General features: G+C 39.5%; 1 protein-coding gene across 1 annotated transcript; it reads left to right on the top strand.

Annotated features, from left to right (window-relative positions):
- Positions 1–496: 496 nt before the first annotated feature.
- SLFN11 (schlafen family member 11) lies at positions 497–27077 on the top strand. The gene is made up of 5 exons (XM_025362198.1): positions 497–640; positions 10574–11643; positions 14021–14149; positions 23330–24053; positions 24251–27077. The coding sequence occupies exons 2-5, from the start codon at positions 10593–10595 to the stop codon at positions 25020–25022; spliced, it is 2676 nt and encodes an 891-aa protein (XP_025217983.1). The 5' UTR covers positions 497–640; positions 10574–10592; the 3' UTR covers positions 25023–27077.

Raw genomic sequence — 27077 nt, 5'->3', positions numbered from 1 at the left:
TCGAGCGAGTTGGAAGGGGAAAGCTCTAGCGAGAGCTCAGGTGGACTCTCCGAGGGGTACCTGGAATGTGGGACCGCAGGCACCGGGATAGAAGAGGGTGCGAGGAAGGAACCCGCCCACCCGGTTGGAAGCGCAGGAGCAGACGGCTGCGGGGGCCTGGGAAGCTCTTCTCTTTCTTCATAATGTTTATTCTTTGTTTTAGTGTAATCCAGATAGATGAATAGACAGATGTTAGGGAGGGAGGGTTGGATGGAGGGAGCGAGGAGACGGAGGAAGGGTGGCAAGAAGAGGGAGGAAAAAAATCCCCAAATTTCCCGAAACTAAGACACGTGGCAACAACCAGGAAGTTGGGAGCTTCCAGAAAATCAAACGCTGCAAAGAGTTCGCGGGCTTAGTAGACCCGCCCATTGGCGCGTGCATCCTCTGCGTGGGACGTGCACAGGATGGCGCCAACCCGCTAGTATATAAGGACCCGACCTGGGCGCTTCCAGGGAAACGCGAAGGTGGTTTCGGACGCGCCGGAGCTTGAGAGGTCAGAGAGGGTCCCGGCCACTAGCCTGGGACTCCGGAGTTCCGTTTCTACCCCTGCTTCAGGGTCTAGTCCAGCTGAATCCGCGTTGGGCTGTAACTCGAATGCCAGGTTCGAGAAGAGAGCAGCACCCGCCCCACCTTACTCCAGCCAGGGTGTGGGGTGTTGGGGGTTGGGGAGGGGCTGGAGGGGTGCGGAGGGTCTGGGGGTGGAGTGGAGTGAGGGTATCTGTGCTTTTCTCCCCTGCCTGGGGGCCCAGCTAGTTTGCTCAGCAGGTGCCTGAAAAGCGGGCTATGGAGGACTGGGAGGCGGGGCGGGGGTGGATAGTGGCTGCGGAAGGCATTGGGGGCCGGGCGGGCCTGACCTGTGCACCTGCTCCCGCTAGAAGTTGGAAGAGCCCCTGGCCAGCGAGCAGCGGTTTCTGGGGGGCGCGGAGCAGGAACCGAAGCCTGGGAGGTCACAGGGTCAAGTGCACCTTGGTGGCTCCCAGGGCTGCAGGTCTCAGGCTTCAGAGTTCTTGGTATTGTAGACTTGAGAAACTAGTTCTACAGGTTTCGTGTGACCGACCAACCATTCTAAACTATTTTCCTTAATATAGAAACTTACAGCAGAATTAGAATTGCCATTACCCTGCGGGGAGGTTTATAATCTAGAGAGGGGAGAAATGAGAAAAATGTCTCCCTGTGGACAAGATCTGTAGAATACACGTGCTACCCGAGAAGGACAAAGAGCTCTATGTTTTAGTTTTCCAAGAGGGCACGTCTGTCGCAGCCCACTTTCCTTTCTTTTCTTTTTTTTTAAATTAATTTTTAATTTCTGTGGGTACATAGTAGATGTCTATGTTTATGGGTTACATGAGATATTTTAATACAGGCATGTCATGTTTGATAACCACATCAGGGTAAATGGGGGTATCCATCACCTCAAGCATTTGTCCTTTGTGTTACCAGCAATCCAATTATGCTCTTTAGTTTTTTATCTTATTTTATTTTTGTAGGTACGTAGTGGATGTATATATTTATGGGGTACATGAGATGTTTTCATACAGACATGCAATGTGAAATAAGCACACCATGGAGAATGGGGTATCCATTCCTTCAAGCATTTATCCTTTGAGTTGCAAACGATGCAGTTACACTCTTCAAGTTATTTAAAAACGTACGATCAAGTTATTATTGACTGTAATAACTGTTGTGCTATCAAATAGTAGGTCTTATTCATTCTTTCTATTTTTTTTTTTTTTTTTCGAGACAGAGTCTAGCTCTGTCGCCCAGGCTGGAGTGCAGTGGTGCGATCTTGGCGCACTGAAAGCTCCGTCTCCCGGGTTCAGGCCATTCTCCTGCCTCAGCCTCCCGAGTAGCTGGGACTACAGGCGCCCACCACCACGCCCGACTAATTTTTTTGTGTCTTTTATTAGAGACGGGGTTTCACCGTGTTAGCCAGGATGGTCTCGATCTCCTGATCTCGTGATCCGCCCGCCTTGGCCTCCCAAAGTGCTGGGATTACAGGCGTGAGCCACCGCGCCCGGCCATTCTTTCTAATTTTTTTGTACGCATTAACGCTCCCCACCTCACCCCTTCCCTTCTACCACCCTTCCTCAGGTAGTCATCCTTCTGCTCTTAGAATAAAATTGTTTTGATTTTTAGATGCCACAAATAAGTGAGAACATGCGATGCTTGTCTTTCTGTGCCTGGCTTATTTCATTTAACCTAATGATTTCCAGTTCCATTCGTGTAGTTGCAAATGATTGGATCTCATTCTTTTCTATGGTTGAATAGTACTCCACTATATATATGCACATCATTTTCCTGATCCATTCATCTGGTGTTGGATGCTTAGGGTGCTTCCAAATCTTAGCTATTGTAAACAGTGCTGCAAGAAACATAGGAGTGCAGATGTCTCTTGGATACATGATTTCCTTTCTTTTGGGTCAATACTTATGAGTAGAATTGCTGAATTTTGTGGTAACTCTATTTTTAGTTTTCTGAGGAACCTCCAAACTGTTATCCATAATAGTTGTACTCATTTACACTCCCACCAACACTGTATGAGTGTTCCCTTTTCTTCACATCCTTGCCAACATTTGTTATTGCCTGTCTTTTGGATAAAAACCATTTTAACTTGGATGAGATGATACCTCATTGTAGTTTGGATTTGCATTTTTCTGATGATCAGTGATGTTGAGCACCTTTTCACGTGTCTGTTTGACATTTGTCTTCTTTTGAGAAATGTCTATTCAAATCTTTTGCCCATTTTTCAACAGGATTATTGCATTTTTTTCCTATAGAGTTGTTGGAGCTCCTGTTCTATTCTGGTTATTACTCCCTTGTTGGATGTGTAGTTTGCAAATATTTCCTCCCATTTTGTGGGTTGTCTTTTCACTTTGTTGATTGTGTTCTTTGCTGTGCAGAAGGTTTTTAACTTGATGTGATCCCATTTGTCCGTTTTTGTCCATTTTTGTTTTGGTTGCCTATGCTTATGGGGGTATTGCTTAATGAATTTTTGCCCAGATCAATGTCCTGGAGATCTTCCCCAATGTTTACTTGTAGTAGTTTCACAGTGTGAGGTCTTAGATTTAAGTCTTTAACCCATTTTGATTTGATTTTTGTATGTGACAAGAGTTAGGAGTCTAGTTTCATTCTTCTGCAGATAGATGCCCAGTTTTCCCAGTGCCATTTATTGAAGAGAATGTCTTTTCCCCAGTGTATGTTCTTGGCACCTTTGTGAAAAATGAGTTCACTGTAGGTGTGTGTATTTGTGTCTGGGTTCTCTATTCTGTTCCATTGGTCTGTGTGTCTGTTTTTATGTCAGTATCATGCCATTTTGGTTACTACAGTTCTGTAGTATAATTTGAGGTCAGGTAATGTGATTCCTCCAGTTTTGTTCTTTTTGCTTAGGATAGCTTTTGCTATTATAGGTCTTGTGTGGTTCTATATAAATTTTAGGATTTTTTTTCTGTTTCTGTGAACAATGTCATTGGTATTTTAATAGAGATTGCAGTGAATCTGTAGATTGCTTTGAGAAGCATGGATATTTTAACAATATTGATTCTTCCAGTCCATGAACATGGACTTCCTTTCCATATTTTGGCTCTTCAATTTCTTTCATCATGATTTTACAGTTTTTATTGTAGAAATCTTTAATTTATTTGGTTACTTCCTAGGTATTTAATTTTATTGGTGGCTATTGTAAGTGGTATTACTTTTTTTATTTCTTTTTCAGATTGTTCACTGTTGGCATATAGAGATGCTATTGATTTTTGTAGGTTGATTTTGTATCCTGCAACTTTACTGAATTTATCAGTTCTAATAGTTGTCTGGTGTAGTCTTTAGGCTTTTTCCAAATGTAAGATCGTATCATCTGCAAACAAGGATAATTTGACTTCTTCCTTTCCAATTTAGATGCCCTTTATTTCTTTCTCTTGTCTAATTGCTCTAGCTAGGATTTCTATGTTGAATAACAATGGTGAAAGTGAGGATCCTTATAGTGTTCCAGATCTTAGAAGAAAGGCTTTCAGTGTTTCCCCATTCAGTATGCTACTAGCTGTAGGTCTGTCGTATGTGGATTTTATTATGTTGTGGTATGTTCCTTCTATACCCAGTTTTTTGAGAGGTTTTCCATGAAGGGGTAATGAGTTCTATTAAGTGCTTTTTCAGCATCAGTTGAAATCATATGGCTTTTGTCCTTCATTCTGTTGATATGATGTATCACATTGACTGATTTGCATTTGTTGAACCATCCTTGCATCCCTGGAATAAATAGCACTTAGTCATGATAAATGATCTTTTAAATGTATTGTTGAATTCAGTTTGCTAGTATTTTGCTGTAGTGTTTTTTCTTTGATATGTCTTTGGTTTTGGTATCAGTAATACTGGCCTCATAGAATGACTTTGGAAGTCTACCCTCCTTCTCTATTTTTTGAATAGTTTGATAAGGTTGGTATTAGTTCTTCTTTAAATGTTTGGTAGAATTCAGCAGTGAAGCCATCGGATCCCAGCCTTTACTTCGCTGGGAGACTTTTTATTATGGCTTTATTCTCATTACTTCTTATTGGTTTGTTCAGGTTTTGGATTTCTTCATGGTTCAATCTTGGTAGGTTGCATGTGTCTAAGAATTTATTTTCCCTAGATTTTCCAATTTATTGGCATACAGTTGCTCATAGTAGCCACTAATGATCCTTTGAATTTCTGCAGTATCAGTTGTATTGTCTCCTTTTTCATCTCTGATTTCATTTATTTGGGTATTCACCTTTTTTTCTCAGGTAACCTGGGCAAAGGTTTGTCAATTTTGTTTATCTTTTCAAACAATAAACAGGTGGTGAAGCCAGCCAAGCTGTGTTCTTTTCTTCAGAGTGGCAAGTTCCCTCAGGACCTAGGTGGGTTCATAGATGCTATCCAGGAGCCAGGGACTGGAGTAAGAAAAACCTTAGAAATCTACCTGGTGTTCCATTCTACTGTGGCTGAGATGACCCTCAAATCGTGAGACACAGTCCTTCCCACTCTTCCCTCCTTTTTCCACAGGCAGAGGAGATCACCCTGTGACCATCATGACCATGGGTCCACAGGGAGTACTGTTAGCTATTGCTGATATTCACTTAAAGCCCAAGGGCTCTTTAGTCAGCTTGTGGTGAATGCTACCAGGTCTGGGACTCACTCTTCAGGACAGTGGACTACCCTCTGACCCAGGGCATGTCCAGAAATGCTGTCCAAGAGCCTACTTGGTGCTCTACCCCTGTGGCTAAGCTGGTATCTACAGTGCAAGACAAAGTCCCCTTTACTTTTCCCTCTGCTTTTCTAAAGCAAAGGCGTCTCTGCCTGTATGTGCCACAGCTGGGATTGTGCTGAGTCTCACCTGAAGCCAGCAGATTCTCACCCAAGACCCACGGCATATTACCTGGGTATCATTGCTGATTACTCAGGGACCAAGGGCTCTTTAGTCAGCAGGTGATAGATCCTGCCAGGACTGGGTCCTTCCCTTTAAGGCAGCAGTTTCCCTTCTGGCTCAGAGTGTGTCTAGAAGTGTACAGGAGATAGGGTCTGGAATGGGTGTCTCATGACCCTGACCAGTGTCCTATCCTACTGTGCCTGAGCTGACATCCAAGATGCAAGATAGAAGTCATATTTAGTCTTCTCTCTTCTCTCCTCAAGTGGAAGGAAGTGATCTTTTTGGAGCTGAGAGCTACACTATCTGGGGTTGGGAGGGGTGTGGTGCAAGCACTCTCTTAGTTGCCACAGCTGGTATCTCAGTAGGTTGTGTGCCCTTCAAGCCTACTGGCTCTGAGCTCAGCTCAGCACTAGGACTTGCCTAGGAGTTTCAGTCCTTATGGCCTAGAATGCTTTTCAAGTTTATTTAGAGCACAATAGCACTTCAGCTACAGTGGCGAGGCTTGCTGGAACTCAGGTTTCAATTGCTGGGATGGACAATTTCTATCTCACTAGGGCTGGTCCAAATTTTGCCTTCATGGGCAGGTATAAGCTGGATTCAGCCTGGTTTTGCTTTCCACTGTAACAGGGCAGCACTGAGTTCAATGCAAAGTCTTAAAATCGCTGTGCCCTCTCTTCCCAAGCACACAGATTTCTCTGCACCACGTGGTCACTGCAGGAGAAGGGGGATGGTGGGTGGAGCCTTCTATTACACAACCTTGTTCTGCCCTCCCATTTCCCTTTCTGTTCAGTTTCTATCTGAGGCTAGCCAATCCCCTGTGATCTAGGGGAGATGGGTGGGAGGATGGAAGGAAAAGGGAAGTAAAACAAAAAAGTAAGAACCACCCAGAAGCATACAGAAAATTGGGCACTACTAGACAATTTGACTTGCAAAGTTTTCCCAGGCTAATTCATCACCTTTTAGGGAGTTTGCTGAGCAAATTAGGTAAGCCTTCCTGGCAGGGGAGAAATGCACAGATGCTACCCACTCAGCCCCCTGTTTGGGGGTGGTTGTCCCTGCGTGTTCATGTCAGACTCACTGTTCCATCAGGGGTCCTGCAGGACTAGATCCTGGGGCATGGGGAGAAATGGGGACAGCTAATAAATGGAAACCATACAGCTAATAAATGGAAACCGTACAACTAATAAATGGAAACCGTACAGCTAATAAATGGTGGAACTGGGATTTGAACCTAGGAAATCTGAGTCTTAATCCTTGAACTCTGCTACCTCTGTCTATGTAGGTTTCTGTATACAGAGCCTTCAGGACTGCTTTTGGTGGAAAGAGAGCATTTGGCGCTAATTCACTATGTTGGTGGGAACACTGGCTACACTGAAAAGTTTGAGAAAGTTATCCTGTAAACCGACTAGAATCAGGTGCTTTTGTTTCTGAAGCGCTTTGGTAAGTGTCCTGAGTTTCTTTTCTGAATTCTTAATTTCTTATTAACTTAGTTTAATTTTATTTAGGATTTCAAATTTGTATGGGACAATATCTGTACCTTACAAAGAATGTGCAAGTGATGCTGATTATAATTCCTTTAATCCTAAGGAAAGAGCTAGGGATAGAGCTCCCTAAGCCTTTTTTGCCTGCAAAAAATCTAAGCAGATGGTGGGGTTGCTGTTTAAATACAGTTGCCAGTGAAAAACTATCAGCATCTATTGGCTTTGACAATAAAGTTTATGGGGCAGAGAAAGTATTTAACTATGAAATCCCTGTATATCAAAAGGAATATTTTACAAATAACTTGATAAAAATGTTTCAATGGTCTTAGAATGCAGAATGGAATTTTGAGAAATATAAATTTGTAGGCAAGGGTCTAAAGTAGGCAAGGTGGTAAGAATGTGGATGTGCCAGCCTTCTTTTTTTTTTTTTTTGAGACAGATTCTTACTTTGACCCCCAGGCTGGAGTACAGTGGCACGATCTTGGTTCACCACAATCTCATCTCGAGGACTCAGGTGATTCTACCACCTCAGCCTCCTGAGTAGCTGGGACCACAGGTGAGCACCACCACACCTGGCTAATTTTTGTATTTTTTGAGGAGATGGGATTTCACCATGATGCCCAGACTGGTCTCAAACTCCTAGGCTCAAGTGATCTGCCTGCCTCAGCCTCCCAAAGTGCTGGGATTATAGGCGTGAGCCACCGAACCTGGCCCAGCCTTCACTTTTATCTAACAAATTTCTTCTAAATGTCTTCATACCTCAGTCATCTCATTCCTTCTGTCACCTGCGTCAACATCCACCTTATCTGTTCAGAGTTACTAGCACCCACTCAGACTTGTAATTTCAAGCCTTTAGTATAGGATGGATTTTTGTAGGAAGGGAAAATAAGGCTGTGATAGTCTGCTTCTACATATTGTATATATCCTTGATGACTTCAAAATAGGTTATGAATATACTGATTGCTTTAAGTTTTATTTTATTTTAATAATTTTCCAATAATGATGCAAGGTATTTGTTGATTATATTTAAAATATTTATTAAAAAATAATTTTCAAATAATGATGAGAAGTATTTGTTGATTGTACTGGTTTTTTACAATTTCATTTTAAATAATAATTTTCAAATAATGATATCAGTTATTTGTTGATTATATTGATCTTTTTGAACAATTCTTAATCTTGATTATTCGTAATTTGTATTTCAAAGTTCACTCTCCTTCCTTTTTATTTCCCTTATTGAGACCTACAATCCATTCACCTTTTTACTTTGTTCCTATCAATGAGATCCCTGCCACCCTCACTCCCTGACCTATTTGTCTTAGAATGTGTAGTCCAGATTTCAGTTACTTCCGTGATAAAATCCTAGCCTTCCCCCGACTACCCTTTTAATTCGAAGGAGGATGACTTTTTAAAAAATGTTGTAATAACTCAGAATTCCAGAAATGCAAAGAGAAGAAAACAACAAAAATTTATGTCCCACTCACCTCTGAGATGTATTTAGTACAGGTGCTTTTTCTTCTGAACTTATAGCATTGTATGTACAGCTAAAGGTTCCTTAATTCTCTAATCTCATTCTTTTCCATACTTATTTGTAACCTCTGTAAAAAAAAAAAAAAAGGTGCATTTTCACAATGTTTTTCTCCTTTTACGAAAGATAAACATATTTATTATGGTTTTTAAAATATTTTAATCTAAATGCTATTCTATTGTGTGTTATCTTCTGCAAACCTGCTTTTAAAATTTATCATCATGCTTTGTGAGTTTATCTATATTTATACTTGAAGATATGATTTACTTATTTTGTCTGCTGTATTAATCTTTCATTGTAAGTTGTTTGTTTCCCATGTCAAATATCTATCTTGTTCTTTATAATGTCTGTTTCAAACTGTCTCCATTCTGTTATTAAAATGATTTTGTCAGCTGGGCATTGTGGCTCACGCCTATAATCCCTAGCACTTTGGGAGGCCAAGGCAGGGGGATTGCTTGAGCCGGAGTTTGAGACCCACCTGGGCAACATGGGGAGACCCCCATCTCTACAAAAAAAATTTTTTTTTTAAGAATTAGCTGGGTATAGTTGCTGTGTGCCTGTAGTCCCAGCTACTCGGGAGGCTGAGGTGAGAGGATTGCTTGAGCCCCAGAGTTTGAGGCTGCAGTGAGCTGTGACTGCGCTCCAGCCTGGATGACAGAGTGAGACCTCATCTCACACACACAAAATGTTTTTGTCCTGTTTTTATACCAAGTGCCTCTGTCTCAGGGAGTGACTTTATTTTCTACCTCAAAGCGAAAAGTGAAGCTATCAGAAGGGGACTCTTTCAGCTTCCTCCCACCAAAGCGATACGCCTACCTTTGCCCACGCCAATTATCTCCGTTTCTCCTCCTCCTGACCTTCTTCTGCATTCTGGATCACCTTCCTTCCTTACCTCTCTTTTCAGGGCCTTCACTGTTTCAATCATGCTAACTTCCTTCTATCTCTTTAAATTTTCACTTCCCTACTAGCTTCTTCCCATCTAAATATGTTTAGACCTTTCCCATCTTAATAAAATTCTTTAGCTTCTTCTTTTCCTCCAGCTACATTTCTTTTTACCTCTCTCCTTTATAGCTTCATATGGTGAACAAGTTGTATATATGTGGTGATACTATTTCCTAACCTCCCATTCATTCTTTGACTCATTGTGAAATGGACAGTTAATACAGATTCCTTTACTAAACACCTGTGAACCAAAGCATAGTGTTAAATCCTTTTTGAGAATTATTCTCAATTAATCCTCATAATAACAGGCATATTAAGGTGGATGCACCATGTTTTATAGGTAAGAAAACAGAGTTAGAAAGATTAAATATCTAGGTTAATGTTATAATACATTTAATGACAAGTGGAATTCAAGCCATCTCCATTAACTCTAGTCTCTAAGACCTTAGCCTGTGATTTATTGCCTCCTGGTGCCCACTGCCCAGGTGTCTGAACAGCATTTTTCAAAGTCACCAATAACCTTAATTTTACTACACCTAATAACACGTTCGAGTCATCACCTAGCTGTACCTGTCAGCAGTATTAGACACCTTGGCTGTGTCACGCCCCACCTTTGCAGCCTCCGTTTTTCATTATATCATAGATCTGAGACCTCTGCGCAGGTGATTTTGTTTTGGGCTTCCTTAATACCATATGCCCTTGGTTTTTCTCCTACCTCTGGTTTTTCACAGTCAGTCCTTTCTACAGTCTCCTTTTCTATGCTGTCTTCTTTTACTCATCCCCTAAAGTCAATGTTCACTGGAACATCAACAATCTAAACTGAGATAGTCTCATTCCGTTGTACACATGCCCTTCATGTGATCCACCGCTTCCATTCTTCAATGCTGATAACTTCACCCGGCCAATTCAAAGGCATCCTTCAGGTCTTGATTAAATGTCACCTTTGCCTTGGAAGTCTTGTTGAACCATCGTCTCCAGATTCGTTTAGATACCCCTTTAGTGTATTTTTCTTCTCATAACTCATATAATACATGATGTTAAATGCCAATTTCATTAGCACCCTTCCTTGCCAACCATTCTCCTCCTAAAGAGAAGGGATTGCTCCTGTCTTGCTTGCTAGTTTATTGCCTTCTCTCAGCACATATTAGACAGAAAATAATATATTAATAAATGAATTGCATGCATGTAACAATTCATGTCTTCTAATAGTTTCAGCTGTGAGTTCAACATGGAGGCAAATCAGTGCTCCCTGGTGGTGGAACCATCTTACCCAGACCTGGTCATCAATGTAGGAGAAGTGACCCTTGGAGAAGAAAACAGAAACAAGCTGCAGAAAGTTCAGAGAGACCAAGAGAAGGAGAGAGTTTTACAGGCTGCGTGTGCTTTATTAAACTCAGGAGGAGGAGTGATTCGGATGGCCAAGAAGGATGAGCATCTCGTGGACATGGGGCTGGATTTAGAAAAGTCTTTGAGAGAGCTTATTCAGTCTTCAGATTTGCAGGCTTTCTTTGAGACCAAGCAACAAGGAAGGCGTTTTTACATTTTTGTTAAATCTTGGAGCAGTGGCCTTTTACCTGAAGATGGCTCTGTCAAGCCCCGCCTTTGCAGCCTCCGTTCTTCATTACACCGTAGATCTGGGACATCTGAACTTCTCATGAACTCAAGAGAGGCATTCTGTTTCCTGAAGAAAAAGAAAAATGATGCAAAAATCTTGGAAGAAGGACCTTTTCACAAAGTTCACAAGGGTATACACCAAGAGCTCCCTAACTCAGATCCTGCTGACCCAATTTTCCAAAAAGACTATCTCGAATATGGTGAAATCCTGCCTTTTCCTGAGTCTCAATCAGTAGAGTTTAAACGGTTCTCTACAAAACACATCCAAGAATATGTAAAAAAGATAATTCCAGAATACGTCCCTGCATTTGCAAACACTGATGGAGGCTATCTTTTTATTGGAGTGGATGATAAGAGTAAGAAAGTTCTGGGATGTGCAAAAAAAAATGTTAACCCTGACTCTTTGAGAAGTGAAATAGTAAAAACAATACACAAACTACCTTGTGTTCATTTTTGCCAAGCCCAGGGTCAGATAACCTTCACACTCAAAATTGTGGATGTGTTAGCTAAGGGAGAGCTATATGGTTATGCTTGTATGATCAGAGTAGAGCCATTTTGCTGTGCAGTGTTCTCTGAAGCTCCCAATTCATGGATAGTGGAGGACAAGTACGTCTGCAGCTTGACAACTAAGAAATGGGTAGGCATGATGACAGACACAGATCCAGGTAAGAGGGAGAAAGCTCCTCCCTCCCTGTCCTTTCTATATCCTTGGGACCTCCCATATTAAATTTTCCTTTGCTGCCTATGACTTTGAATATCTTACATCCACCAAACACTTTATTTTGAATCCCCAAGTATCCTACTTTTCATACATGAGAAAATTTTGTTGGGTGATTAGAAACCTAACTCACGTGTCTGTAAGTGGTGATTTTCTACATTCGTAACTGAACAGAAAATTATTTGAGAATGGCCACCCTTGCAGTGGTGTACTGGAATGGCTCTTACTGGCTTTAGAATCAATTATTAAATTTTCAGGAATTTTTGAGGTAGTTGTTAAACATAGTTATTACTAAAAATTAGGTTATATATACTTGCACCTAAATAAATTGTATCAGAAACAAATGTAATAAATTTAAACTCACCACTTCCTAATTATTTGCTACATTTTACTATTATCTTTGCTTGAGAGATTATTTACATCTATTGTATCTTTGTGGTGGTAATACTATAAAATGGAGTGCTACTGTGCATTGCTTTCCAACTCTGTATTTAGTGATAATCCATTAGGAGCTTGAAATTGTCTGTGGTGGGAAGATTTATAACACCGAAACTGGCAGTTGGCTATGAACGAGGGATCTCTTCTCAACTAGATCTGTTTATTAAACCATCACCAGCATAGTACTGCTTTCTGGGGTTGCTTGTTTGAAGTATTAAAAGTCCTTTGGGCTGGGCTCAGTGGCTCACACCTCTAATCCCAGCATTTTGGAAGGCCGAGGTGGGTGGATCACCTGAGCAGGAGTTCAAGACCAACATGGCGAAACCCTGTCTCTACTGAAAATAGAAAAATTAGTCAAATGTGGTGGTGCGTGCCTGTGGTCCCAGCTACTTGGGAGGCTGAAGCAGGATAATTGCTTGAACCTGGCAGGAGGAGGTTGCAGTGAGCCGAGATTGTGTCACTGCACTGCACTCTAGGTGATGGAGGGAGACTGTCTAAAAAAAAAAAAAGCCCTTTGGATTGAAGTTTGCTATCACCTCATAATAGTACCCTGCCTAAATTAAGATGTAGTTTATCTCTTGATCCTTGAGGACATTGTTGATTTTGCAGCTCAGAAAAATTTGAAAGCAGCTCAGGGCCAAGCGTGGTGACTGACGCTTATAATTCCAGCACTTTGGGAGGCCGAGGTAGGAGGATCACTTGAGCCCCAGAGTTTGAGGCTGCAGTGAGCCATGATTACACCAATGCACCCCAGCGTGGGTGAGAGTGAGACCCTGTCTCAAAACCAAAAGAACAGAAAGTATTTCAGGGTGATGAGGGTCATGGGGATAGAGGTGTATTCAAGGTTTGTCCTCAGCACCCTTTCATATTGTTCTGTGTCTCTGTTTATCCTGTTGATATTTTGCCTTTTCTTCCACTCATCACCATGTACCCATTATGCTCTATGCCAGCAGCTATAATCTGCTCTACCCCTCTGCTCCTAACAGTTTGAAGTATTTCTTGCCTTGCATCACTACTGCTTCCCAAACATATTTCTGTATATACCCCATCATGCTATAATTTGGAGGGCTAGTGGGCTATCTCAGTGTCTCTGGAACACCTGAGAACACCCTAAGCCTGCAGAAATACAGAGAGAACATAAAAATTGGGACACAGTCTTCTGAGTAAAGTGGATATGTACTTGGAAAGGAGATGTTATAAAGCTGATTCCAATCTCCAAAGCACATGAAAAAGTTAATGCACTCTATAACGTCCTTTGATTTCACACAGTGTCTCATTTTAACATCAGGAATAAGCATAGGTGTCAGAATGTCACCCAGGCTGGAGTGCAGTGGCACGATCATAGTCCACTGCAGCCTTGAACTCCTGGGCTCAAGTGGTCCTCTCACTTCAGTCTCTTGAGTAGCTGAGACTACAGGTATAAGCTACTGTGCCCAAGCTCTGAGCTATTTGTTAAGTGTGAGTAATGGTAATTGCAAATCAGTGATGAGATGCTGTTTAACAGGGATGAGAGTTGGGTTCAGGAGAGGTGGTGACGGTTGGAGAGGGGATGTAAAATAAGATACATGCACAGACAGCAGTACTAAAAGAATGTGCTAGGTATCATAAGAGATGTGCAAACAGAATGCTGTCCAGATACAGAGAACAAAGAATTACACTGAATGGAGAAATACATTTAAACTTCCAAATAATGGCTTTTCAGGGTGGGTTTTGGCAACCTTGATATGCAATAAAGGCACTTATCTAGACAGAGTGAGTGGAGAGTTATTTTGATATTATCTCTCAAGTCACACTATTTAGAAAGTCAGACATTCCACCTACTGATAAGGCCTCTTTCAGTATGAAGAGTTTAACATGTCAGAATAATGTGAATTTTCTTTCTTAAGATCTGCTACAGTTGTCTGAAGATTTTGAATGTCAGCTGAGTCTATCTAGTGGGCCTCCCCTTAGCAGACCGGTGTACTCCAAGAAAGGCCTTCAACATAAAAAGGAACTCCAGCAACTTTTATTTTCAGGTAATTATGGTTTGTCTTCTCAACACCAGCCAGTTTCTATGTCAGGATAAAGGGAGATTAAACTGTTTTGTTTTGTAAAATCCTGAAAGTGCTCTGCAAACCCATAGATAAGATGTGATGATGTTACAATCCTCTTGGTGATAAGTGGTTTAGAAATGAACCCTCACTGACCCCACTGGCTAAGGCAGTACCACACATAGAATCCAGGAACATTATTTCCCTTGAAGATTATTTGTTCTTGTAGTTCCCAACTCTGGCTGATCATCAGTGTTTCTGGTCATTTTTAAAAGGACACATATCTGAGTTCCTACTCCACTCATAACAAGTTGGAATACCTGGGAAGAGTGGCTTGCAATATGCACTTTTATCAAACTACTCTCATGATTTTATGCTAATCTAGATTGGAAACCTTTTATCTAGTCAAACTAGTCATACACTGCACCAGAGAGCAGCCAAAAATCTGCCTACCCTTGCCAGATTTTCCAGAGGAGTGGTGGTTGTAAATATGAGAAAAGAATATAAATCTAGGTCAAGATGGAAAACAAAACATTTAAAATGGAGATGGATTATGCATTTCTTCCCATGTTTTGGGTTTAGGACAATCATGTAGCAAGCAGCACAAACACAATAATTCAGGACCAAGGTCAACGCCTTTTCTCTACTCTTATCCCTTGCTGCCATGATAGGCTTTGTTTAGGAATCCATTGCTGTCTTCTTTGTAGAATCCCAGAGAGGGAAAACCACTTGCTTAAATCTGTGCAGTAAGTCAGTGGCTTATCTGGCACTGTAATTGATACATAAATGTCCTATATATGTGTAAATATCTGTCAAGGATCATTAAATTAATAGATAATGACTGCCTCACTACAATTTCATTTTTTCCCTTATCCAAGGTCCTTGCATTCGTTTACATATCAAATTTATATTTTAGAAACTGTCCACAATAAACAATATAAAATCTAAGAGTAAACCTATTAAGCGCTGCTAATCATTTTTTAAGCTCAATAGATTCATTTTAGTAGAGCTTATTACCATGGAATAAATTATAACTAAGACAAAATAATAGGCTATATGCCCATAGAGGAGCAGCCTATTATTCTGGTATTTAAAAAAATCAATCTTCTAAAACTTCTACCAAACTTTTGAAGAATAGGCATATTTTACACTATTTGCATTGTTCTAGATTCATAGAAAAATAACAAAAATTCCCAAGTCATTGTTTTTTGAGACAGGGTCTTGCTCTGTCACCCAGGTTGGAGTGCAGTGGTGTGATCATAGCTCACTGCAACCTTAAACTCCTGAGCTCAAGTGATCCTCTAACCTCAGTCTCTTGAGAAGCTAAGACTATAGGCCTGAGTTACTGTGCCCAACCCTAAGCTATTTTTTAAGTGTGAGAAATAGTAATTATAAAATTTGTTAAAGATAGAAAAAAAAGAAAAAGGAAAACTCAGACTAATCTTACTTATTAATGAGGATGCAAAGACAGAATTCCAGAAATACAAGGATGTATCAGCATTTGGAGAGTTAATGTAATTCATCATTTCTATGTATCTATGCAGATAAATTATATATTTGTCTTCTAATACATCAAAAAGGTATTTGTAAAGCTCAATACATGTTTTTTTTTTAAAGGTCCTCAATAAAACAGTAACCTATAAATAGTGCTTTAACATTATATTTATATTTACATATATATGTATATATGTCCACCAAGAACATCATGTTAATTGGGAGAGATTATAGGCATTTTATTAAATTCAGGAACAAAACAGCCACTTGCATATTACAAGCACAATGTAATATTAATTGGCCAATACAGTTAGATAAGAGAAAGAAATTAGAGGGATTAAAATGGAAGAAGATAGGACTATATATCTGGAGAACTCATGAGAATCAAATGAAAAGCTACTGTAAAGAGTAAAAGAATTCAGAATGAATATAAGAGCTTATATTAGTATTATAAGAAACAACTATAAAAATTAATATGCAGAATTCAGTATCTTTAATATAACGTATAATGAAAGAAAACACCCAATTTTCAATAACAACAAAAAGGTAAAATATCTGCAATAAACCTATCTAAAGCAAAAGTTAAATTAATATTGAAGGACACAGAAGAATAAGTGAATCAGGGAATGTTATGTACTTTGAAGGAAGAATCATCATCACAAAGTTGTCAATTCTGAAATTATTTTATATATCAATTTTAAAAGAGATTATTTAAATCTAAACATAAAAACTAAATGAGCAAGAACAGGTGGAAAATTAAAACCTGAAAAACAAGAGAGGCTATCTATAGATAACATATATTATTTATAGATATATAAATACATATAATATATAATTATATAACTATAATATATAGATATATAAAATATATTATATATTTATATATTATATAAATAAGTATACATTTTTATTTTATTATTTCATATTTATATGTTATATACTTATTTATGTATAATATATATTATTTATATATATTTAAATATATAGTGTATATATATAAATAATAAAAAGAGTTGTATTGGCATGTAATTAGTATATATATATAAATAATAAAAAGAGTTGTATTGGCATGTAATTAGTATATATATATAAATAATAAAAAGAGTTGTATTGGCATGTAATTAGACCAAAGTTATGGAATGTAGGATCTGGAAATACACAGAAACATAAATTAAAATTTAGTTTATCATGAAACTGGCCTTGCAAATAAGTAGAGAAAAACAGAAATGTTCATAAATATATAGGGTAGCTTGGTGGCAATTAACTTTTTAAAAGATGAATTCATACTTTACTTCATATACTAATACAAACTCCAAATGGATCAAGAATTTAAAACAAAAAGCCAGAAAAGTTCTAGAAGAAAACATAGGCAAACATCTTTGTAATTTTTGCATTAGACTTAAAAATATCAAGATTCAAAATCTGTGAACCATAAAAGACTGATATATATCACTGCATACAAATAACTATTGTGCATGACTAAAGCCACTAAGAACAAAGTCAAGTGACCATGACCAAGTAGAAAAAATATTTGCAACCCATATCACAACCAAAGGGCCAGTGTCTCTAATATATAAAGAGCTTCCAGAAGTTTATAAGGACACACACACACACACACAGACACACACACACACACACACACAAACAGAAAAATCGACAAAGATAGTCCAGAGAAAATAAAATTCATACAGCTCTGAAACATTTGAAAAGATGCTAAATATTAATCAAAATAAGAGACATGTAAATTAAAAGGAGATATTATTTCCATCTACTAGATTGTTAAAAAATGAAAAAACCTGACATTATCTCTTATTTGCTAGATTGTGGGGAAACACACCTTCTTGTACGTTGCTAGTGGGAGTCCATATTCGTACAACTCCATTGGAGGACAATTTGGCAATATATTAATATATTGGAATCACAAATGTGTTTAACTTTTAGGATTTTATTATATGTGTGTGTGTGTGTGTGTGTATGCTACGTATGCTTGCATACATACCAGACATACAAGGTTACTCGCTGTAGTGTTAACATAATAGCAAAAGATTGGGGGGAAAACTAAAGGGCCCATCAATAGGGACTGGTCAAGCAAGATATGGTACATCCATATCTGTGTTAGATAGCTGTAAGAAAAGAATAAGGAATTGTGCATTGATACGGAAAGATCTCCACAATACATTGCTAAGTGAAGAAAAGTAGTTGCTGAGTGGTTTGCTACCTGTTGGGAAAGAAAGGGCAGAATATTTGTTTGTATTTGCATAAAGCAATTTTGGAAGAGTAGGCAAGAAACTTAAAAGTATCTGTGATAAGGGAGAAGGGTGAGATTGGGAAGGCAGGAAATTAAGAAAATGGGAGTAGGAGTGTTTGGGTATTTGGTAGAGGAATATATTAACTAAAGTTTTTTTTTAAATGACATTTTTCACTTTTGGAACATTGTTATTGTTATTAGATTTTGAACATTAATAGTGGTAAACAAATTATGTTTATAGTTTTACAATTAGATTCCAGATATTAAGAATAAAGATGTTCTGGTTTTTTGAAAAGATCAACAAAATTGATAGGCCACTAGCAAGACTAATAAAGAAGAAAAGAGAGATCAAATAGACGCAATGAAAAATCATAAAGGGGATATCACCACTGACCCCACAGAAATACAAACTACCATCAGAGAATACTATAAATATCTCTATGCAAATAAACTAGAAAACCTAGAAGAAATGGATAATTTCCTGGACACTTACACTCTCCCAAGACTAAACCAGGAAGAAGTTGAATCCCTGAATAGACCAATAGTAGGCTCTGAAATTAAGGCAACAATTAATAGCCTACCAACCAAAAAAAGTCCAGGACCAAACGGATTCACAGCCGAATTCTACCAGAGGTACAAGGAGGAGCTGGTACCATTCCTTCTGAAACTATTCCAATCAATAGAAAAAGAGGGAATCCTCCCTAACTCATTTTATGAGGCCAACATCATCCTGATACCAAAGCCTGGCAGAGACAAAACAAAAAAAGAGAATTTTAGACCAATATCCCTGATGAACATCGATGCAAAAATCCTCAATAAAATACTGGCAAACCGAATCCAGCAGCACATCAAAAAGCTTATCCACCATGATCAAGTAGGCTTCATCCCTGGGATGCAAGGCTGGTTCAACGTACGCAAATCAATAAACATAATCCAGCCTATAAACAGAACCAAAGACAAAAACCACATGATTATCTCAATAGATGCAGAAAAGGCCTTTGATAAAATTCAACACCCCTTCATGCTAAAAACGCTCAATAAATTCGGTATTGATGAAACGTATCTCAAAATAATAAGAGCTATTTATGACAAACCCACAGCCAATATCATACTGAATGGGCAAAAACTGGAAGCATTCCCTTTGAAAACTGGCACAAGACAGGGATGCCCTCTCTCACCACTCCTATTCAACATAGTGTTGGAAGTTCTGACTAGGGCAATCAGGCAAGAGAAAGAAATCAAGGATACTCAGTTAGGAAAAGAAGAAGTCAAATTGTCCCTGTTCGCAGATGACATGATTGTATATTTAGAAAACCCCATTGTCTCAGCCCAAAATCTCCTTAAGCTGATAAGCAACTTCAGCAAAGTCTCAGGATACAAAATTAATGTGCAAAAATCACAAGCATTCTTGTACACCAGTAACAGACAAACAGAAAGCCAAATAATGAATGAACTCCCATTCACAATAGCCTCAAAGAGAATAAAATACCTAGGAATCCAACTTACAAGGGATGTAAAGGACCTCTTCAAGGAGAACTACAAACCACTGCTCAGTGAAATAAAAAAGGACACAAACAAATGGAAGAACATACTACACTCATGGATAGGAAGAATCAATATTGTGAAAATGGCCATACTGCCCAAGGTAATTTATAGATTCAATGCCATCCCCATTAAGCTACCAATGACTTTCTTCACAGAAGTGGAAAAAACTGCTTTAAAGTTCATATGGAACCAAAAAAGAACCTGCATTGCCAAGACAATCCTAAGCCAAAAGAACAAAGCTGGAGGCATCACGCTAACTGACTTCAAACTATACTATGAGGCTACAGTAACCAAAACAACATCGTACTGTTACCAAAACAGCATGGTACTGGTACCAAAACAGAGATATAGACCAATGGAACAGAACAGAGCCCTCAGAAATAATACCACGCATCTACAGCCATCTGATCTTTGACAAACCTGACAAAAACAAGAAGAAATGGGGAAAGGATTCCCTATTTAATAAGTGGTGCTGGGAAAATTGGCTAGCCATAAGTAGAAAGCTGAAACTGGATCCTTTCCTTACTCCTTATATGAAAATTAATTCAAGATGGATTGGAGACTTAAATGTTAGACCTAAAACCATAAAAACCCTAGAAGAAAACCTAGGTAATACCATTCAGGACATAGGCATGGGCAAGGACTTCACGTCTAAAACACCAAAAGCAGCGGCAACAAAAGCCAAAATTGACAAGTGGGATCTAATTAAACTAAAGAGCTTCTGCACAGCAAAAGAAACTACCATCAGAGTGAACAGGCAGCCTACAGAATGGGAGAAAATTTTTGCAATCTACTCATCTGACAAAGGGCTAATATCCAGAACCTACAAAGAACTCAAACAAATTTACAAGAAAAAGCAAATAACCCCATCAAAAAGTGGGCAAAATATATGAGCAGACACTTCTCAAAAGAAGACATTCATACAGCCAACAGACACATGAAAAAATGCTCTTCATCACTCGCCATCAGAGAAATGCAAATCAAAACCACAATGAGATACCGTCTCACACCAGTTAGAATGGCACTCATTAAAAAATCAGGAAACAACAGGTGCTGGAGAGGATGTGGAGAAATAGGAACACTTTTACACTGTTGGTGGGACTGTTAACTAGTTCGACCATTGTGGAAAACAGTGTGGCGATTCCTCAAGGATCTAGAACTAGAAATACCATATGACCCAGCCATCCCATTACTCGGTATATACCCAAAAGATTATAAATCATGCTGCTATAAAGACACATGCACACGTATGTTTATTGCAGCACTATTCACAATAGCAAAGACTTGGAATCAACCCAAATGTCCATCAGTGACAGACTGAATTAAGAAAATGTGGCACATATACACCATGGAATACTATGCAGTCATAAAAAAGGATGAGTTTGTGTCCTTTGTAGGGACATGGTTGCAGCTGGAAACCATCATTCTCAGCAAACTATTGCAAGAACAGAAAACCAAACACCGCATGTTCTCACTCATAGGTGGGAATTGAACAATGAGATCACTTGGACACAGGAAGGGGAACATCACACACCGGGGCCTATTGTGGGGAGGGGACAAGTGGGAGGGATAGCATTAGGAGATATACCTAATGTAAATGACGAGTTAATGAGTACATCACACCAACATGGCACACGTATACATATGTAACAAACCTGCACGTTGTGCAAATATACCCTAGAACTTAAAGTATAATAAAAAAATTTAAAAAAGAATAAAGATGTTCTTAGCACATTAATTATTAGCATTGATTGACAATAAATTAGGTTCGGATTCAATGCTGTCAGTGCTTCTCTTGGAAGAAATGCAATGATTGTCTCAAATAGAAATTTTGTCTGTAATGGGGTTACTGGCACTAAAGATATTCAGGGCCTGGTGTAGCAGATCGGAATCAGCCAGCCCCAGTGTTCTTCCTCTTGGTATCCTAAACCTTTAGGCTCCCTCACCTGATTGATTTCTTATGGTTTGAGAACAACTGCTCTGGACCCTTAACTGCTGTTTCTAAAGATTCCCTAGATCCATGGTTGAAATTAGTTCCCAGAATGGATACGAGGTGGGAGCTCCAAGGACAGAAGGATGAATATGGGAGTTCTGGGGAGGATGAGGAGTTTATCAAGTGATCAAGGTGGAAGAAGACATCAGAGTTTCAGAGCACACCTGTGCAAAGGCACAGAGTCCTCAAATCACATGGAGAGTGATGACTACTCTGGTGCACCTGGAATGGTGGCATTAATTGAACATCTAGTCTGGTCCCTATCATTACTGTTATGTGGAATATCAAAGAAATGAAAGAGACACTTCTGATCTTCCCATAATTTCCTTCAGAAGCATGTTCCATTATACAATTAAAGAAAAAGAAGACCTATGCAATAATGAGGTGAATAAACATCAAGTGTTTTAGTGACTTTTACCATTTATCAGGCAGGAGTAGTCTGTGACTTGCCAGGCAGGGCAAAAACAGTAGAGGATCTGATATCCAAGAGACTTGGGTTCAGACTCTGGCCCTGTCATTTCCTAGTGGTGTGATGTTGGGCAAGTCACTTGATTTTATTTTTTATTTTTTATTTTTTGAGACACTATCTTGCTCTGTCGCCCGGGATGGAGTGCAGTGGTATAGTCATAGCTCACTGCAGCCTTAAATTCCCTGGCTCAAGCAATCCTCCTACCTCAGCCTCCTGAGTAGCTGCACCCAGCTCTCACTTGACCTCTTTGAGTCCTTATCTACTCATATGAAGATGGGAATAAATATATCTTCCTTGGAAAATTTGTGAGGATCAGAGAGATACGTGCAAATTCCCTGGTGCAATCAACAAATGGTGTATTTCCTTATTTTACATTTCTTTGGTTTCCAAAGCTTCATTTTAAACATATGCTCAGTTATCCTGTTTTATCCATTCTAAGATGTGTGTTTCCCCCTATATTTTAACATCTCTAAAACCTGGATGTGTCTCATGATAGATGCCATCTCCTACTCACTGTCATCTAGGTTGCAGGCATAATCAAGTTGTATGAGCACCTGGTACGAAAGAGAAAGCACCAGCAACAATGAACAATAAACAATTACCAATAAAATCTGGGTAATTTCATTTGAAATTACCACTGCAAATCTTGATTTGGGTTTGTACTCTAACACTACCACAACAGGACAACAGTTATCTTCCCCCCAACTTTGGAACCCATGATCATTGAAATAAGTTCATAATCCTCCAATGCAAGTATATTCTCATGTCACAGAATTATTTCTTGTTTGTGTGTGACAAAGGGAAGACTTTTGTGATAGTGGGGAGCCATACGTTGATCTTTAAGTGATGCAAGAAGTCTGCTCCAGGAGAGATAGCTTTAAGGATCTTCCAGTCCAGGACTGCAGGAAATTCGCTGCCAGTAAAGGCTTTAATATGACTCCCTCTCCCCTGCAAATATGGAGTTAATGAATACCTTCTTCCTGGGGCCAGGGGAGGGGCTCCTGCTACTCCCAGCAATGGGGCATTTTGAGATTCAGGTACTTCGAAAGTAGAAAGGGGAGGAAGAGAACCAACATTTCTCAAGCAGCTACAATGAACCAAACATTTTATGTTATTTCATTTATTCCTCCTCATAGGAAATGTGCTATTCTTAGTTCTGTTTTACAGATGAGACAGCAAAGTCTTAGGTTAAGGAATTTCCCAAGGTTGTAAGTTTTAAAAAACACATGGATTTAGATGAAGTATACCAGGTATTCCAAGCGTTCTTTTCCTTTATAATTATAATAATATTTATAAAATAATATTTGAAACTTCCATAAGTAATAATCCAGTTAATCAATTAGTTAATCATAATTAGTCATCATAATCAATAGGGTTATTTCTCTTCCCTTAATTTATCATTCTTTTCACATACAGTCCCACCAGGACATTTGCGATATACTCCAGAGTCCCTCTGGAGGGACCTGACCTCAGAGCACGAAGGACTACAGGAGTTAATAAACAAGCAAATGCAACCTTTCTCCCAGGGAATTGTGATCCTCTCTAGAAGCTGGGCTGTGGACCTGAACTTGCAGGAGAAGCCAGGAGTCATCTGTGATGCTCTGCTGATAGCACGGAACAGCACCCCCATTCTCTACACCGTTCTCAGGGAGCAGGATGCAGAGGGCCAGGACTACTGCACTCGCACCGCCTTTACTTTGAAGCAGAACCTGGTGAACGTGGGGGGCTACACCGGGAAGGTGTGTGTCAGGGCCAAGGTCCTCTGCCTGAGTCCTGAGAGCAGCGCAGAGGCCTTGGAGGCTGCAGTGTCTCCAATGGATTACCCCGCGTCCTATAGACTAGGAGGCACCCGGCACATGGAAGGCCTGCTGCAGTCCCTCGTGATTGTCTTGCGCGGCTTCAGGTCTCTCTTGAGTGACCAGCTCGGCTGTGAGGTTTTAAATCTGCTCACAGCCCAGCAGTATGAGATATTCTCCAAAAACCTCCGCAAGAACAGAGAATTGTTTGTCCACGGCTTACCTGGCTCAGGGAAGACCATCATGGCCATGAAGATCATGGAGAAGATCAGGAATGTGTTTCACTGTGAGGCAGAGAGAATTCTCTATGTTTGCGAAAACCAGCCTCTGAGGAACTTTATCAGGTAAGCAGTTGGATCTTATGTCTCTAAGTATTATTTAATCTGGGTTTAATTTTTTCTGCTAAGTCACCTTCCTTCTTGAGAATTGAGTGGTAAAATAATCTGTGATAACATACTGTGCTCAGAGGAACATGATACATTCATTTTCTCCCCTTGCTTTTTTTGGATAAAACTTGAGTGTGTTCTTTTAATTTTTACAGTGATAAAAATATCTGCCAAGCAGAGACCCGGAAAACTTTCATAAAAGAAAAGTTTGAACACATTCAACACATCGTCATTGACGAAGCTCAGAATTTCCGTTCTGAGGATGGGGACTGGTATGGGAAGGCAAAAACCATCACTCGGAGAGCAAAGGATGGCCCAGGAATTCTCTGGATCTTTCTGGACTACTTTCAGACCAGCCACTTGGATTGCAGTGGCCTCCCCCTTCTCTCAGACCAGTATCCAAGAGAAGAGCTCACCAGAATAGTTCGCAATGCAGATCCAATAGCCAAGTACTTACAAAAAGAAATGCAAGTAATTAGAAATAATCCTTCATTTAACATCCCCCCTGGTTCCCTTGAGATACTTCTTGAAGCTGAATGGTCCCAGGGTGTTCAGGGAACCTTACAAATTAAGAAACGCTTGACTGTGGAGCAAATAGTGACCTTTGTGGCAGACACCTGCAGGTTCTTCTTTGAAAGGGGCTATTCTCCAAAGGATGTTGCTGTGCTTGTCAGCACTACAAAAGAAGTGGAACGCTATAAGTATGAGCTCTTGAAAGCAATGAGGAAGAAAAGGGTTGTGCAGCTCAGAGATGCATGTGATATGTTGGGTGATCACATTGTTTTGGACAGTGTCCGGCGATTCTCAGGCCTGGAAAGGAACATAGTGTTTGGGATCCGTCCAAGGACAGCTGACCCAGCTATCTTACCCAATATTCTGATCTGTCTGGCTTCCAGGGCAAAACAACACCTATATATTTTTCCGTAGGGTGGCCATTAGGAAGAACTCCAAACCAAAATGCTCTGAAAATGTCTATGGGTGACAGTCTGCTGATGGTAGAAACCTTTCTTTTTAGTTTACAAGTCAGAGATTTGGACAGAGCTGACACAAAGAGTTTGGAGCTGCCCCATTTCTGGCCCTCCTTTCAGGGTTCCTCACCCAACTCTTTTCAGCAGCGGTGGTTGGCCCCCGTTCTGACCCCTGACTCTTCCAGCCAGAAAGATGGTGGCTTTCTAAAGGAACTTTAGCTGCCTTGCACGACGCAGATCTGTGTCTTGCACTTTGGGTAAAAGCCATAAAAATAAGAAACTCAGTGTGTGGCCTTTCTTTCTTCCAAGGCTGGGCTTCTTTTTTTAAGTCCCTTCATGTAGTTTGTTGTTTTTAAAAATTTATCCAGAATTGTTTTCTGCAGAAACCTGGTCTGTTAGGAGCTTACAGGCCATAGCAGAAGCAATTGTTCCTGAATTCTTCACATTCATCTTTGCTGTATCCATTTAGTGCTTGGGAGAGTCCGAAGATAATTCAGTCACTGTCAGATTAATAATTTTGTCAGAACAAAGAATACCGTTGTGAATATTTAATCCTTTAAAATTGTGATCTCCAGAGCTTGTTCTCAGAATGGCGCAGACGAAGCCTTAATTGTGATAGTGAACATTAATGGTCACTTTAAAGAGAAATTATAGGCCAAAATGAAATGAACAGAAACCTGTTTCCCCTGGCTTTCAGTGGAAGATAATATTAGAGACCAAAATCTGGTTCTGAAGGTGTGTATCAGCCCTAAGGTGAACCGAACTTGGGAAAGATTGTCTTTAAAAACCAATGAGCTTATGTTTTTAACTTCTCAGTTTAGTTCTATGCATTGCTCTGTAACACACCTAGTGAAGTTTTATGTCATTCTTGAACTATGATTTTTTTTTTCCATTTACTTTCATGGTTTGGTGGGCCATTGTTATGGACTGAATGTTTGCATCCCACCCTTCATCCCCAAATTCCCATGTTGAAGCCCCAACCTATAGTGTGGAGCTGGGGCTGTTAAAAAAGTAACGAAGGTTACATGAAGTGATGGTGGGGCTGTGATCTGCTAAGGTTGGTGTCCTTATAGGAGGAGACCCCAGAGAGCTTATTCCCTCCCTCCTTGTGCATGCAAACAAGAGGGCATGGGAGCACACAGAGAGATGGCAGCCACCTACAAGCCAAGAGGAGAACCCTCACAATGAAACTCTTGCTGCTGGCACCTCTGTCTTGGACTTCCAGCCTCCAGACTGTGAGAAACAAATTTCTGTTGTTTCAGCTGCTCAGTCTCTGGTGTTTTGTTATTGCAGCCCGAGAACACAGCTGTATGATTATTTGTCAAACAGAAAACACTGATACTTAACAATGCTAATGCAATTATTTATTTGCTTTTCAGTCTCTACAAAACATTCTAAAACACTAATCTAAATACTAACAATAAAATATTTGTGTAACTAATGGAAATTAAGAAATCTTATGTCCAACATTTCACTTATTAATAATCTTACTCTGCTGATTTCCCCCCAGATTGTGAGTTTTGAACTTCCCTGCCTTTCTCCTGTCTTTCTGTGTTAACTCATGGAATTCCAGTTATCTAGCCTTGAAATTGTAGGCTCTCCTAACTTAAGTAAAATCTGACAGATCAGCAAAATAAGAAGAAAAATGCTTCTTTTTTCTTTCTGACTGCATTAAATCAGGTACAACTCAGCATTAAAAAGCTATCTTTGTAAATGTTGTTCCTAATAAATTAGTCTTATAAGATCCCTGGACTTTGGAGTTGTTGTCATGTCTTTGAGAGTAATTCTTTAAAAGTCTAATTTTGACTGGTTGTATCTCTTTATGATTTATTGCCCCACTAACAATATTTGAAACAATATATATTTTTAAATGTATAAATAATTATGAATTTTTGTTTAGACCAAAGAGGATTACTGATATTTGTTTCCATATGAATGGCAAAAGATTTAGCTTACAGATCTACTGCATTTCTGTTTTAAATAAAAAGTTGAGAGTTTGTGTCTCATTAAACTG

This window comes from Theropithecus gelada, chromosome 16, assembly GCF_003255815.1.
Source record: "Theropithecus gelada isolate Dixy chromosome 16, Tgel_1.0, whole genome shotgun sequence".
Taxonomy (NCBI): Eukaryota; Metazoa; Chordata; class Mammalia; order Primates; family Cercopithecidae; genus Theropithecus; species Theropithecus gelada.
Note: the sequence above shows the minus strand (reverse complement) of the source record. Positions and strands in the feature narration are given on the sequence as shown.

Coding starts and splice junctions, on each gene's coding strand:
- SLFN11 (XM_025362198.1), top strand. CDS start 10,593: ATGGAGGCAAATCAGTGCTCCCTGGTGGTGGAACCATCTTACCCAGAC. Junction 14,150..23,329: donor CCAGCAACTTTTATTTTCAG/GTAATTATGGTT, acceptor TTTCACATACAG/TCCCACCAGGACATTTGCGA. Junction 24,054..24,250: donor CCTCTGAGGAACTTTATCAG/GTAAGCAGTTGG, acceptor TAATTTTTACAG/TGATAAAAATATCTGCCAAG.